Genomic DNA, 16,932 nt, shown 5'->3' with positions numbered 1-16,932 from the left:
TTTCAGAGGCATTTAATTATCATATCAAGTAGTGATTGCTGCATGTCGCACAGATATTACTTTGTGCCCTATGTAGAATAATCGTCACCTTAGTTACAGAGTAAAAATCATGATTTAAAGCTAGCTTCCATAGTGTTATAGTGTGTGATTACAGCTGATAGAGGAAAACGTCTTCAACCATCTTACCTAGATGTGAGTTCTGTGAGTTACAATGTGGCAGGACACGACTATGGGAGTATAACAGCTGTATGGATGCTATGGGGGCAACTAAATACTTTCTGATTAAATTCAAAGGCCATCATGTAGGACAAAATGACATACTGATAATGTAAACATGACTAAGAACTCCTGGTTGTGGAAGTCTTAGGGCATAGAGAACCTACTATTACTATCTTGCTAAGCGGACATACTATCTAACTGTTGTGTATGTCTGTATCTCTCTACCCTTAAACTTGTAGGGCTCAAGAACCTCATCCAAGAAGCTTCTTTGTGCATTGGAAGGGAATGAACACAGAAACTCATAATTGGCCAAAGTACAAATAATTGTCTATGGAGTGCTCAGCCACAAATGAGAGGTCCATGTCACACTCTTCTCACTAAGGTGCAGGGATCATCATACAGGAAGAGAGATCATCTTAAGAGCCAGAGTAAAATTGTTTCCTGAACATCACAGGACTATTGCCCTAGTGAACTCACAGCAGCTGTGGTTGCCTGAACTTACATGGAGTGGGGAGAGGGTTAACGGCCCTCACACCTAGCTGAGGAGCCATTAAATTTTGGGGAGGGGAGAGTCAGTTTTCTTTAAAGGTATGGCCCATGTTAGGCTGAATACACTCTGGTAAATGGCAAAACATACATGAGTACATGGCCAGCACGAACTACACTCTGCAGTCTGCAGTCTATGGGTTATGGGTTATATTTTAAACAGGTAGGTGGGGGTAGAAAGTTCGGAGGGAGTGTGTTATAGATTTGGGAGAAGTTAAGGGGATGAGTGGGTAGTCAATAGTGAATATGTTCAAAATACATTGTAAGCATATGTGAAATTCTCAAAGAAATAATAAAAGTCTTTTAAAAACAGAAGGAAAACTGTTTCAGCGTTAGGAGCACTTGCTCTTAGGGATGATCTGAGTTCAGTTCCTAGCTCATCCATGGGAGATGGCTTAAAACCGCTGCAGTTTTAGGCATCTAGGGGATCTGATACCCTCTTCTGGCCTCTATAGGCTCTGCACTCGTGGCTCACATACATGTGCATGTGCCCACACACACACGCACACACACACATAATAATGATGATGATGATGATAACAATAACATAAATATAATGTTTAAAATTACCAGAGATAGAAAAGCAATAATAATAGACATATGAAAAGAAATGATAGGAGAGAAATAGAGATAGATGGAAAGAGAAAATCCAAGAGGAGAGAGAGAGAGAGAGAGAGAGAGAGAGAGAGAGAGAGAGAGAGAGAGAGAGAGAGAGCTATATTAAAACTCACTTAAACAACAGCAATCTGATTTTAGTGGCTTATTCCAGTTGCCTGTCTGATTTTGTCCCTTTATTCTTTCTCTCTTTTCTTCTTTGTTCCCTCCCCTCCATCCTCCCTCTTATTTGTTCAAAGCCACAAAGTGAGTATTTCTCTGAAACCTTCCACAGGTTTCTCTCTGTACACAGGAGAGCTGACTCAGCCAGAGCCAAATAACTCCAGCTTAGTCATAATGACACAGGGCCTGGTGGGGCTCGCCCTGGGCACACAGATTTCCCAGGCAGCAGACAAACAGACCCTGGCTTGAGTGGTCACACTACTGGCACAGGGCCTTGCCCAGACATTTAGAGCATGCAGTCTTGTGATGAGAAAAGAGGAGGCCTTTGGAATATGCTAGCGTTGCCTGCTGATTTTGAATTATATAGAACCTGGGGCCCCATGGTCCCTGTATGCCAGTATGGGACTCTGAAAAGGCTAGTTGCCTTTGCTTCTTACTCAGTAACAATGGTCAGACTTCTCCCAAAGCTTTGTAAAAGTTACTTTGCCCCATGCTTTAATGTTACCTAATTGTTCCTTGGATGTAAACATTGTTCCATCAAATGGCTTTAGAGTTAGTAAACCTAGGTCTGAGTTCAAGTCTTCCACACATTAATTAGCAGGATGACTCTAAATGTATCCCTGCATATATCTGAATCTAGAATTGTTTTAAGTACATGAAGGTTGGGGCACCTGCTTCTGAAACCTTGGTAGATGCTTAATAGTGATTTCTTACATGAATCCAAGGATGGTTAATTGGATAGATGAGTAGATGACTTTCAGCTATCCTCACTATTCTTTCTACTGACTCTGCCTTCGAACATAGGTATTTCTTGTAAGCCCAGTGAGCAGAACACTGTACACTGTTCACAGACAACCTACATTTTTCATTTCATGATTTTACAGTTTACACTTTTGTAGTTCCATGATTCAGTAATGACATTACTGAGTCATGTATATTGAGCTCTCTAAATTCCAATCACTCAAATGAACATGATAGATCCCACATTGTCTCCTTTTATAAGATTGTTTTATGCAACTAATGTGAGCAGAAGTGACCTGGAGGGGACTATCCACACACCAAATTTTCCTTTGCATGCTGACTGAGTCTATAACAAGTGAATGTTCAGGAGCTCTGCCCATACCAGCAGGCTGAACTGTAATGCTCTCTGAGTTGCTGTCCAGCAGAACATCCTTCTGCTAAAATCCTCATTTTTCTACACATAGATATTTTGCCTGTGTGAGGGACCCTTGCTCTTTTGAGAGAGACAAAGAAGTGTCATCAGAAAACCTGCATAGGCCTGCAATATGTGTTGAAGCCACCAGCAAGTCCAGGTTCTGTGTGTTGGACAGAATGGAAAAGTTCCTTATGAACCTGAGGAAAACATGAAAATGGTTGTTGACACTTTCCCTGAATTCAAACTGAAGATCCCACATGAACTGCAAGTTAACCAGTTTTTATCTTGAGATCACTGGTTTTAGTCAACAGGCACGGCAGACTCAAAGAACATCTTGGGCAGCAAACTTCTTTTCTTTCTCCTTCTTAGGAGTAATACAAGGGAAATTTCCTCTTCCTGCAATGTCTTTCTTCCATGACCCAATCATTGGTTGATATCAAAATTATACCTATTCTTTGTACACAAATGCCCGTGTGTGTGTGTGTGTGTGTGTGTGTGTGTGTGTGCGCGCGCGCGCACGCGTGTGCACGTGCATGCACGTGCTTGTGAACACATGCAAAGAGAAAACAGAGGATAATGTCTATTATGTTATTACATCATCCTTCACCTTATGTTTTGACAAAGTATCTTCCATTGAACTTGAAGCTCACCAATTCAGTAGGATGGTTGGCTAGAGAGCTCCAGAATTTGTCTATATCTGCCCTCTAAGGCAAGGATTATGGGCATGTGTGACTATGCATGACATCCACATGGGTGCTGAGGATTTGAACTCAGGCCATGCTGGTTGCACAACACTTATCCACTGTTCCACTTATCCAGAAATGTCTATTCTTTTTTGTTGGTGTTAAAAGTAAATATTACCAAGGACAATACAAGTAGTAAACATTGAAACCCTACTCTGATCTACCCAATGGACAGGACATTCTCCACAGTTATGTGGAGAGCGGGGACTGACTCTGACATGAACAATGGTGCCCCATATTTGATCACCTCCCTTTGGGGGGGAGGCCTGATAGCATTCAAAGAAAGGATAAGCAGGCTACCAAGATGAGACTTGATAGCCTATGACCATATAGTAGGGGAGGAGGTTCCCCTCAGTCTTAGACCTAGGAGAGGGGAATAGGATAAAAGTGGTAACGAGGGAGGAATGGGAGGATACATATGATGGGATAACAATTGAGTTGTAATCTGAATAAATTAATTAAATAATAAAAATAAAAAATAAATAAAAAGTAAAAAAAATATTATTGTATAGATTTGAGGTCTAAAATGTGTTTTGATGGAATAGAAACACATAGGAAAAAGGTTGCCATTGTGAAAATGATAAACATAGCCATCGACTTGTGTTAGTTAGTTTGTTTTTTTAGTTAGTTTGTTTGTTTTAGCATGTATATAAAGAACAGTGAATGTTTATTATCCACATTAGATTTCTTGTGGTCCTCCTTTGTGCTTCCCATTATGCCTGCTTTTGGAGACCTTGGTGAATTTCCACCTGTCCCAAGGAACTCTCCAAGACACATTCAAGTCTTAAAGTGAGTGATCTGCACTGTATCCCTGACTACACCCCCTTGTCTTAGATTAATATACTTACAGAAACCTACTAATGGATCAGCCACTGGTAGCGAGAGAGGGCATTTTTTATTCCTTTACTCCAACCTCTGCAGACTTGAAAATCACCTTCCTTTTATGGGTGCATAAAGAGCTTCCAAGATGTTACAAAGAGAGGAAATGGTAGAGCTGAGATCTGAACCTAAGGTGTCTATTCCTAATTGATGCCAGATCTATCAGCTCAGCACTCACAAAACTAGACAGACAGTTCAAGAGTTCTGCATCATTTTGTCCAGAAATAAAACCATAAGCTCCATGTTGCAACTGGGTGACAAAATAATTCATTTTACCTTTTCCAGTTTTATTTCTAAGTACATATGCATGCGTGCGTGCGTGCGAGTGTTTGTGCATGTGATGCTAAATATTGAATTGAGAGCCTTGTGCTAGCTAGGCAAGTGCTCTATCACTGAGCTATAAACCTACCCCTCTTTTTATTTTGAGATAAGGTGTCACAAATTTTCCCAGGCTGGCCATGATCTCATTCTATAGCCCAGGCAGTCCTTGAATTTAAAGGATCTTTCTGTCTGTTTCTCCTACGTACTTGAGAATACAGGCTTGAGTCATCAGGTGCTTCTGGTTTTATTTACTTACAAAGCAGAAGTAACAAGCACAAATGTATGAATATAAACCAATAAATAAAAATATAAAATAATAGTGGTTCTATTGACTTTTAACTGAGTTAATTTTTTTAAATAGTTGCCTTTGGCCAGAAGCTATTGGATTGGTTTGACATAGATCTAAGCAATGGTATCATCTACAGTACAAGTGCTATTTGCATGGTACCCAATTGAACCCTGATCTCTTTGATAGGACAGGGTTTTAAGGCCTTCTTGATGGTTAGTAGTAAGCACTCAGTAAGTAGTCTTGTAAAGGACTATGTATGTATGTAGTCCCCTTGATAACCTTGAAAATAAACTTGCCTTGGTCACAAGACTGCCGCACAAACTGGAAAAATGGTCACAAACCCCTAGGGAAATTAGGTGTCTTAAATATCAAATAGGAACATTACAGTCAGCTCTCAACTGGACATATGCATAGGAAAGTCTTACCTGTGTGGAGAGTCAGGATCAAAGCAAGTCTTCGTGACATCAGTGACATCTGGGTCACAGCATTCTCCACCATCAAAATTAAACCTTTCGTAGTTGCAGTCCATGTCACACACACCATTTTGTTGCTTCTTCATGAAGGCGGGGTAGCGCAGCTGGCGGCAGTCCCCACCATCATGTCCGGTCAGTGTATGGTTGCATTCAGGGTCACATTTATCATCCCCAATCTTGCTGATGTCACAGTTGGCTAGGATGAGGCGATGACGCAGAGAAGAACTGTTTACTTCCAATACCTCTAGCTCCCAGGAGATGTTGTAGTGCTGGAAGGCCTCAGCCAGCTGTTGGTGCTGAAAGTCAATCTGCTGCTGGCTCACGGTTGGGTTCTCATGGTCATTGTCATAGATGTTGACCACACGATAGCGCACCACCTTGGGCCGACGGAAACTTGGGAGCTGATTATAGCTGGAGACGACTTCTGTGTTGTCACACAGTGTCTGCCCACAAAGAGGAGGCTCCAAACTGGTGTCCAACAGGAAGCTGTGGGCATTGGTGATTTCCACTTGGGGGCTGTTGCCAATCTTCATGGGGGACCAAGTGCGCTTCACATTGTCCCAGTTCTCCTGGAGGAGGAGCTGAGGTAGTGGGGTGTGGAGGCCATGGGTTTCCATGTCAGACAATATCTCTCGCTGTGTCCTGGCTACCTTCCACAGACTGAAGTGTTCGATATGGCCCCGGAAGTTGTGATTCAGAGCACTGCCCCCTAACATGAGCACTTTACACTTCTGGGTCAGTGGGCTGAATATGCCACCTACTTGCTCCCCAGAGGTTGCCACCTGGGCACCATTCATATAGAGCTTCATCAGCCGCCCATCGTAGGTAGCAGCTAGGTATACCCACTGGCCTGGGAGGTAGCTGCGATGGGCATCGATGGTGGTCACTTTCCTGGCCCGGTCTGTCTTCAAGGAGAAAAAGTAGCGTGGATCTCTGTTGCCTTGATCACTGGTGGTGTGAATGCCCACGACCCATCCTCGGTCACGAGAGGTATAAGAACATTTGTCATACAGCCCTATGTAGGCCCAAAAGAAAAAGATGAATAAATTAAACATAGAAGTAGATGCAGGTAAGTTATTTTTCTCTGACAACATTCATATCAGGATATTCTAGAATAGTTGGTTTCAAAAAGGTTTATTAGACTGTCCCCCCCCAGCCCCCAGCTGCTACTAATGGAGGCTCTGGGACCACCCCTAGGGCAAGTAAGATAAGATCTGGAGCAACTAACAGGGGGAAAAAAAGTAAGATTTGTACATTCCTCATGGAAAATGAATACATGAGCTTTTATTCTTTTTTATTTTGAATATGAAGCATGCATAAAAGCTTCTGTTGGACAAATGGGCATTTCACCTATCCAAAACAATTTTAAAATGACAGCAAAAACTTTCAATTTTGGAGGTTATTTTAAGTGAAGGATAATACAAAAGGTGACAAAGAAACAGTGGAAGATAATATGGAATAGAAGATGCACATTTAGAAGGACTGTCTCTAGGGCTATCATAACTTTGAGTGTATAACTGCCATTACGAGTCATGGAATGATTGGCAGCATGGAATGATGGCCAAGGCTGCCCCAGAAGAGGAAGAGACAAAGGCTGGAAAGCCAGTGGTTTTGACTCTAGGGTAAGTCTTGGCTATCCCTGGCATGCATTCTGAAGTGAAGGTAAACACTTAATAACTGGTCTGGAAAGATTCCAGAAGATCACTGCCTCCAGCTCCTTCAATGTTATCAGTGGTGAGGAAACTGAGACATGGGGAACAGATGACATTTGTGAGGTTATACATAATCACTTACAAATCTCCCAGGAACCTAATACTCCCTGCTGTATAGTGTGTGTGTGTGTGTGTGTGTGTGTGTGTGTATGTGCGACCCCACACCCACACATTTGCCCTTTTAAGTATGACCTCTACTGACTCTGTATAACAACCAAGGTATCATGCTAAGGTGCTTGTATGCATTAGCTTATTACACACTTAAGATTCATGGCAGTGATAATTAGGTTTCTTATTTAAATAATGGGATGAACATGAAAACTAAAGGAAGAGGAAAGATGGGTGTAAGGTCAGCTGGCTGCTCTATGACCTTACAATCAACTGTCCTGTATGCAAGTTGTATAACACCCCCAACGCTAATACTACCAAGGATTTGGGTCTCCTCATCTCCCAAGGAAAGTTGGAAGTAGTTATCACAAGTTTTAGTTGGTCTTTAAGGACACTTAAAGGAAGGTGTCCTTCTCTAGAGATCATGTAGATATTCAAATAGGCAGCTCAACAGATCCTCCATGCACCTGCTTATCTTTGTACTCACCAATTCCCCATCTCCCAGTCTTTCTGGAATATACCCACTGTACCTTGGCACAGGCAATGTTCCCGGATAATAAAGAGTATTTCCTAATTACATGTGTATTTTAAGTGTCAGATGCTGTATGAAGCCAGGTGAGGGGAGAAAAAAAAAAAAAAAGGAGACAAGAATGAATAAAAAATGCTCATTTTGGAAGGACAGTGCCTACTCTCACTGGAGAATCACTGCGGTCACCGTAACTCTGAGTGTGCATCTGTCATTAGTACTCATCAGATGAACATGGAGAGTGTCCAGCAAAATCAATAGAGGAGGCCCACACAGTCTTTCCTTCTTTGTGGGCACTGGGACCTTAGCATCTGTGCAAATGTCTATGTTAGCATCTGACATGACCAGCATTTTTGGCAGAAAATTTAAGCCTTCCCACTCCTAACATTTTCAGGCAATAGAAAGAGTCTCCTAATGGTTATTCCATTTCCACCATCTGGGTGACATTGGCAGTGTTATAAACACCTCTGTGTCTTCTTTGAATAAAGTTTTGTATCACATAGTCAATCCATGTCTGATTTTCTTTATCTGAGGCTTCTGAGTGAATAATACACAAAGCCCTTCTTCCAAGGGAGCACTCCCTGATACCTCTGAATATGGGTAATGCTCTACTCTATTTATTTTGCTTTCAGAAAACAGCAACGACTCTTTCACTCTTGAGTTGCCTGTATCCATCCTGTTGTCTCTTCTTCCCTAAACTAGGTGGTTGTTGAGGGAAATGACCACATTTGGTCATGTCTATAACCTGCCTAGCTCCTTGTTATAGTGGACACCCAGGATGTGTCCCATGAATCAGCACAGTCATGTTTAATTCAAAACAGAATATAAAAAAAAAGAAAGGCATTTAAAAAACAAACAGAATTGAAGGCACTAATGTATGTCTCAGTTGCTAAAGGACAAAGAAAACCATAGGACAGATGTGTTTCTACTGTGAAGAAAGGAGGAGGTTATTTGGGCCCAGGGTAACCTGTTTTAACTCATGATGACAGCAATTACAGGCCATATGTCTGGGACAAAAATCACTTCATCTCTGTAGACCTTGATTCCCTCATCTATATCTTTCTTTAAATATGTTGTCCTACTTAAAAGACATAATGGATATAATATCCTTGACACACACAGGCTATCCAAACAAGAGTTGGTTTTTAAGATGTTGAAGGGACTAGGAGTAAATTTAAAAAAAGAAAGAATAGGGAATAAGTGGAAACAAAATACTAAAGGGTCCGAGAAAGGGGATATCTTGAAATAATCTTACCTGATATGTTAAGATATAGGACAAAGGCTCAAAAAAAAAAAAAAAAAAAAAAAAAAAAAAAGACTTAGAAATCCTATATTTCCCCAGCTTAGGCAATATCAAGAGACTACACATTAAAACTTACTTCCTGCATGGAGTGGACCTAGGCTCCCTGCACAGATGTAGCCAATGGCAGCTTGGTCTTTATCTGGGTCCCCTAGTAAGGGGAGTGAGGGCTGTCTCTGACATGGACTCTGTTGCCTGTTTTTTTGACCCTCCTGAGAGGGCTGCCTCACCAGGCCACAGGGGAAGAGGATGAACTCAGTCTTGGTGCGACTTGATCTGCTGGAGTCAGTTGGTGGGTGTTGAGGGGCTCCCCTTTTCCAAGAAGTAAGAGAAGGGGTACAGGGGGAAGAGGGAGGACTGATGGGACAGGAAGGAGAGGCAGGCGGGAGGGGGCTATGATCAGGGTATATAGTGAATAAATGAATGAATACATGAATAAATAAATAAATAACTTTTAAAAATTAATTTATTCAGATTACAACTCAATTGTTATCCCATCACTTGTATCCTCCCATTCTTTCCTTTCTCGCACTTTCACCCTATTCCCCTCCCCTAGGTCTATGACTGAGGGAGATCTCCTCCCCCACTTTTTGGTCATAGGCTATCAAGTCCGATCTTCGATCTTCGTAGCCTGCTTATTCTTTCTTTGAGTGCCACCAGGGCTCCCCACCAAGGGGAGGTCATCAAATCTGGGGCACCAAATGAATAACTTTTAAAAGTTACTTCTCCACTGACTCACTCTAATGGCAAATAGTTGTCTTATATTTTGGAATGAATATCACCAGAGCTCACATCTTACTGTCCACTTGGAATGTCAGTAGGATCAGAGATTCCTAAAGCCATCACATTTGTGTCCCCCTTATCTCTTACTTCAGGCTTTTCCTCTTTTTCATTTAATTCTTCTCTTATTTTATAAAAAGAAAGTTGAGGGTCTTCTAATAGGAAACAAGATATGCCTCACCTTTCGCATCTTTCCTCCCTTTTTAAGTTGCCAACCAGTGGCTCTTGATCTCTGAATTTTCTGTTGCTTTTGAAAAGACTGCCCCATTATCAGGGTAAAATGTTCACATTTCTTTAGGGTTTTCTCAGTTCAGAAATATCCTGAGACTTGGAGCCCAGGTTCAGGGTACCGGATGCTGCTATACAAATGTGTAGAGGAAGAGGTGGCTTGTGCCAGGAGGAGGCAGGGAGGAAAGGCAAACAGTGGTTCTCAGTGGCTCCAGGAGGAAAGGTATTAAAGAAAATGAGAGCAGGGGCCTCAAAAGTTCAGATGGAAATATTTACCTGGAGTGAGAGTTGGTGAATGGAAATCACTGAGCTTCCTAGTTTTGGAGTAGAGACATGGGAATGGGAGTCAATATCTATGTGAAGAACCATGTAATTGGAGTCATCTTCCGGGAGACTGGATGGGAAGCACTCTTGTACTACATCAGCCCAGGACCAAGCCTTGGCATCAGATATCTGGTTTGTGGGGCCAAGTAACCTTGTCTGCAACAAGTCATAGCACCCTCATTATACCACTGGGGCTCATTGCCCTTTTCTGTAAAAGGAGGTGTGAGTTGAAAATATCCTCTGCTAAATTTTAAGAGCCCCTTTGACCTGATGGTCTGTGGTCATATGGAGGGGGAGGAGGTCCCTTTCTGTCAGAGGTCTAGGGAAGGGGAATAGGGTGAAAGAGGGAGGGAGGGTAGGAACGGGAAGATACAAGTGAAGGTGTAACAACTGGGATGTAATTTGAATAAATTATAATGAAAATAAATAAATTTTCAAAAAGAGAAAAGAAAAGAAAAAAATGATCCTGTTTGTTCACTGTGTGTAGAAAGTACCCAAAAGTATGTGTTGATTTGAACTGAATGTCTTAAGTCATTCCCAATCCTTAAATGCTTGGAGCCCCCCTCTTCTCTGTCACTTCATGTGGGACACAAAAAACACATTCTCTGAAGAACTCAAGAACACCCATATAACTCAGCACTGTCCTTTCTCACAGTTGTTCTGAGAGAGACAGTTTTAAAAAAAAAAAAAATAAATAAAAGTCTGTCTTAAGCTAGCCATCTGTGTGGAACTACAAGATAGTCTCAACGGACATATCCTTGTATGGAAAGGCAGAAAGCCAAACACAATTCTGCATATAATCTGCATATAGTTAGCATACACCTGCTAAATGTTATGAGCCTACAGAAGTAGACAATGAAAGTGACTTCAAGTGTCCTTTTGCAGGCCAGTTAGGTACCTGTAAACATTGCCCAGAGGAAAGAGGATGAGTCACAGGTCTAGAAGAAAGTCCATCCTTGGGACTTCTGTTAAGGAACTGGCTAACAGCCTACCAATCTGCTGGTCTATAACTGGCTGTGTTTGCTATGGAAAGGACTTTAAATGTTCCCAGAAGCCTGGCAGACCTTTGTTTCCATTTTATTATTTACTATTTGGGAGCACACACATGCCATGCTGCACATGGAGAGCTCAGAGGATAACTCGGTGGAGTTGGTTCTCTCCTTCCATCCTCATGCAGGTTCAGGAATCACACTTAGGGGCTCAGCCTTGAGCAGCAAGGGTCTTTATCTGTTGAGACATTTCATCAGTCCCTTGTTGCCCTTTTATGTTCTCACCTCTCCATTTAAGTGCATACCTGGAAGGAAATCCTGAAGGTAGGGGACCTACAGAGTCCTCAAAACCCTTAACTTGGGGGAACACTTTGGGATATGGGACACCTTTTACGAATCACATTGAAGACTCTACTCTAGGGATATGCATCTCTATTTCTCTTCTCTCTACATAAACATGTTACTATTTCTTAGGAATTACTGAATATCAAGAGCTGTACATTACATTTCTCATCTAAACTTTTTCAAAAAGCTGTCAGTGTCCACATTGTGCACTCTTCAGAGTAAACTGAGGCTCAAGGACAGGGAGTCCAAGGCAACAAGAAGGCTGAATTTGGACCAATAGAATTCCCAGTCTTCTAATTGTGTCACTTACATCAAATGCAAAGCACCATGAACATTATTGTAGATTGTCTGAAGGCCTGGCCTCCTCCAAAAGTGCTTGTACAAGTTTTATATTACCAACACAAGCAAGCTGAGCTGAAGCGCAAGGCAGAAGGCTGAGCCTTGTGACATGTTTTCTCCTAGACCTAAAACTAGAATCAGAAAGAAGTTCTTTACTGCTAACAATCTGTTGTGTTTATCCTCTTAGACTGGGACTGAACATCTGCATGGGCATCTGTCCATTTAGAGTTTGGTATCTTTTGTTGACCTTATCTTCCAATTTTAAGACTTTTATTGCCAGCCTTTCTGCATGTTTGTTTCAGATCCAGGGTTGTCCTAGCTTACAGTGTCTGCATTGTTTTTTTTTCTTTTTGAAGTTTCTGTGATTTGATTGCCCCTTATCTATTCATGTTATAAACTGAATATTTGTGACCCCTTAAGCTGTATGTGTTGATGTGACATTACTTAGAAATTCAGAGTATGACTGTATTTGGTGTCAGTGTCTTTAAAGTAGTAATCATATAGCAGTAATGTCACAATAAAACCATATCCAGTGACTAGTGTCTTGATAAGAGAAGACATTTGGGGAACATATGTGCTCAGAGAAAAGAACACATGGAGACACAAAGAGGACGACCATCTAAAAGCCAGAGAGAGGAAATAACACTAGGCAGACTTGCATTCTGGACGTGTAGTCTTCAGGATTGTAAGAAAAGAAATGTGTGTTGTTTCAGTCACACAGGCTCTGAGCCTCTACTAGGGAAGCCCCAGCAGACTTCTGCGTTATCATTCAGCATGCTTTCCAAACGCTCCCTCTGGAATTGCTCTACACTCTTGTCCATCCCCCACTGCCTCATGCTTGGTTCACAATCCTTCTCTTCCTATGACATAATGCCTCAATTTCCTCCCTTCGTATTTTGAACAGAGCACAGTCTATTAGGAAGAGCCAAAGATGGGTGATGTCATCACACACAGAAAAATCTTCCTTCTTGGGAAGCAGGCTTCTATATTTCTGTATGAATTGACTTCCATGAAGCACCTGTTATATACTGGGTGCATGGATCATTGCTTCCATGTCACAATACCTCCTATGATGTTCACTCCTGAAACATACAATAGATGCCATCTATTTACCAGTGAGAAAAGTTGAGCCTCAGAGAAGTGAAGTCCCCTTCCCCAAGTGCTAAGCAGTAAAACAAGTTAGAATTTATGTATCATAGTGTCAAGTTTCATTCTTCCATAGCTGAGAGAGACCCCAGCTCTGCCTCTTTTCCTCTCTATTGGTTTTCTTGGATGCTCAACATAGTATGATATTAGCTTTTACATTTGCCACTGCCTGGGGAAGAGGATTAGCCAACCACACGACTGCATAGTCAGCGAATAGTGTTTTTTTTTTTTTCTCCTTGGGGAGTATCCATGTAGGAAAACAAAAAAGTCTACCCAGGATATTTCTTCCTGTAAAAAAAGTAGCAGTTGCAAATAAATACTGATGATAATAACAACAGTTTTTGAAATCCTCTATGTAAGAATCTCTGTGTTAAACACACATACCTTGGGGCTTACATGACCCTATAAAAGCTTTATTAATATGTTTTTGGCAGATATACAACCTGAAGACTATAAGTGGTGTCTCAAAGATCCCTGCTAGCATCTGGGAAAGATACAGTTATGACTCCTATCTACCTGACTCAGAAGCTAAATGGACCCTAGAATGTTCTCCTGCACAGGAGTCACTTTCACCCACCAGGGGCTCTGTGGCCCACTCTGACGCTGCTCTGCTGTTCACCACTAGACATGCCCATTCTTTTCTGAGCGGAGGTTTACAACATATAAACTTAAAGGTACATTCAATTTCCTAGATTCTGAATTCTTCAGATACCCCAACATGGTTATCCACTGCGGGAAATGTTAGGTCATGGGTAGGAGAGGCAAGTTTGGGTCATTCACTTTACAATACCCATGATATATGGGAATCTGACAGTGAATACAAACAAAGGTGAGAGGACGTAGGAATAAAAGGGGAGAATTTAGGTCAACAATCCAGTTTCTTTCAGGATGCTAAGAAAATTAAAAGCTAAAGGTTGACACTGGTCCAGTTTTGTTTTGTTGTTTTGTTTTCCATGATTTAATCACCAATATCAAAACCATGGAGCAATGCTTGAGAGAGCAATCCTATAGAAAGCTTTTATCTATCCAGTGGAGAGTAATTAAAAGAGACAGATTTGGGTTAAGTACACCCATGGTCCCTTCCCTAGGTTTATTCAGAAGAGGCCCCCCAAAATGACCTGAAGGATTCAGAACTACCAGACATTAAGAGGAAGCTTCAATGGTACCAAACGGCATTTTTTTCCTCCTCGTGTCAGAGAAGCAAGTGTGTCAAGTGTCACCTCAGTCACATGGTCAACACATGCTCAGGTGAGGTTTCCTGTGAGTCAGTCATGTTTGTGATCTGATGGAAGTGGGGTTCCAGGAAGCAATGAGGCTGGCACACACAATGGCATATGCATCTCTTCTCTTGCCCAGAGTTTTTTTTTTTTTTAATGCTAGAAACCAGTTTTGAGTGTCTCCTGACCACATGGCCCAGCTTACCAGTTTCACTAAGTGGTATTACCTTAAATGACTTAGCTCTTGGAGTCTAGGTTTCTCCACCTGTCTCTTGGGATAAAAGCTTTTATCCTGTACACTTCATATATTTCACAGGTATCTTTGGAAGGGTAAAGGGGATGAAATTAGTACATACTTGAGAACTACTTTAAACAATCCAGACAATTTGAGAATGGTACATCTAAAACCTGGACTTCTTAGTACATAGGCCTGTGTGATAGACATGGACTGACAAAATGCTTCTGAGAACTCAGAAATAACTTGCACTTCTCTCTACACTTGACCGTCAATCTTGAATCTTTTGCTTCTAAAAGCAGTCTGTAAAAGAAAGCTCACAGTTTGGGGAAGGGGTCACAGGTCAATGCATACAGTACTTGATGCACAACAAAGAGTTTGCATTTTCAGTTTGGATTAACCTGCGTTTAGATTTTCAGTGTCTGTGTACAAGCTTGGTAAGGAGGTGTCCTTCTGAACCATAGTGCTGGGAGGGAAGGCAGATGAAGAGAGAAACATCCCTAGAGGTTGCCAGCCAGCAGGCCTAAGTGAAATGGTGAAGTCCAGGTTTAGCAAGAGACTTTGCATTAATACATAAAAAGGAAGACATAAAATAAAAGAGAGATATACTCTGTCATTTGTATGTACTCCCACACCTGTGCACTTACATATGATTGTGCATACCTATACAAAACACATATACCCGCCCAACACACACAAACATACAGGGGGTGTATGGTGGTTCATAGTTTAACAGACATACGAATCTGACTTTGCTGGCAAATGGCTCTACCATTTACCAGTGAAGCATCTCAGGAATTCTGAAGGAAACATCCCCTGGTTTTAGTACTCATCTATAGAGTAGGGATAACCCATTTTCCTCTGACAGTTAGAGAGGGAACTCAGGAGATAACAAACTTGTCAGGACTTGGCACAGGGCCACTGGGAACATAATAAGTGTTAAAACAGCTGTACATCTGTGGTGCACAGACAGGCTGGTCTGTTCAAAGCCCAAGTCTGCTCCTTGTTAGCAGGGTAGCCTTAGGCAACACCTCCCTTTACCTCCTTCCACCCCCTCTCAGTAGAACTGCCTCACATAGGAAATGGTATAACAAGTACTTCCCACCCAGAATAGGATGGCCCGAGAGACTGAAAATTTACACTTGTGTGGTATGCAATAATGTAGCTACAGCTTTTATTGATATTCAGAGGAAATACTCATCCATTCCATCTCAGAATTGGGTTCTGTTTTCCTTCTGTGTTCTTCAACTGTGCATTTTTTTTTCTCTCACTATTGTCTGTAACAAAGAAGTAAGTCATTGTCCTCTTTGTCATACACTGTGAATGAAAGTGATGTATATCAAATTAGAAAAAGAAATGGAAGAGGAAGAAGACAAGAGAAAAGAGAAGGAAGAAGATTGGGAGATTTGGGTGGGGGTAGATTTCAATTTCATTCACCTTCAAGGATTACACAGCTCAAGCTAGCTACTGGCTGATGTCGATGTTTCTGTCATGAAGGAAGACCTCTACCATTGCTCATACTGATGATGTGAGAAACCCCTTTCTATACTCACTCATTAAACCTTGGAAACAGTGTAATTTCTGAAGAAATGGGTAAGAATAGATGGATCTTGCCGTCTCCATCTTTTATGGTAGCCGTATCTTCACCCTTCCCTGTGCCATCAAGTAGAGTCATGGAAGTAGTTCCCTTACTTCTATTATTAATCCCTTTATCACTTAATACCATGCTGAGCACCCTGTATGACCTCTTAGCAAGGGATCCTTCATAATTCTACAATCAAAGAACTCCCTAGTACCTGGGAAGGCCTACATATTATTAAACATGTTTTAGTTTCCCCAGACAGAGACTAAGTTACCTGTCTTTCTTTCAAACAAACAAACCATGTTCTGAGTTCTAGGAACCCTCATAGATCCTTGTGTGTTCTGTATCTCCAATAGAACTTAAGATATCTAAGTCTGTTGACTAATATTGTTTGTGAAATCTACAATTTGACAAATTAACATTTCCAAGTTTCATCTGATGTATGAATTTATCCATTAGTTCATTCAACATATATTCTTGCTGTGTCCATTGTATCAGGTCCTGGCTAGATATTTTGATCATGGGGCATGGCAAGAAACAGCATGAGCTGTCTAGCTAGGGCTTGATGAATTAGTTATGCTGGTCCTCCTGATCCATACATGGATGCAAAATAGATACAAACAGAGGAGATAAACACACAATTAGGAAAACCTATTATTATCATGTGTCCTATTCATGATACCGCCAGAAATTTTCTG

General features: G+C 41.4%; 1 protein-coding gene across 1 annotated transcript in view; it reads right to left on the bottom strand.

Moving 5' to 3' along the window:
• The window catches only part of Pappa (pappalysin 1), a 245,077-nt gene that overhangs the window by 204,914 nt on the left and 23,231 nt on the right, over positions 1 to 16,932 (bottom strand). The window contains exon 2 of the mRNA XM_051163182.1: positions 5,356 to 6,418. Coding sequence (XP_051019139.1) covers positions 5,356 to 6,418 — 1,063 coding nt within the window. The remainder of the gene's footprint in view (positions 1 to 5,355; positions 6,419 to 16,932) is intronic.

The sequence above is a fragment of the Acomys russatus genome, chromosome 2, assembly GCF_903995435.1.
Source record: "Acomys russatus chromosome 2, mAcoRus1.1, whole genome shotgun sequence".
Classification (NCBI taxonomy): Eukaryota; Metazoa; Chordata; class Mammalia; order Rodentia; family Muridae; genus Acomys; species Acomys russatus.
Note: the sequence above shows the minus strand (reverse complement) of the source record. Positions and strands in the feature narration are given on the sequence as shown.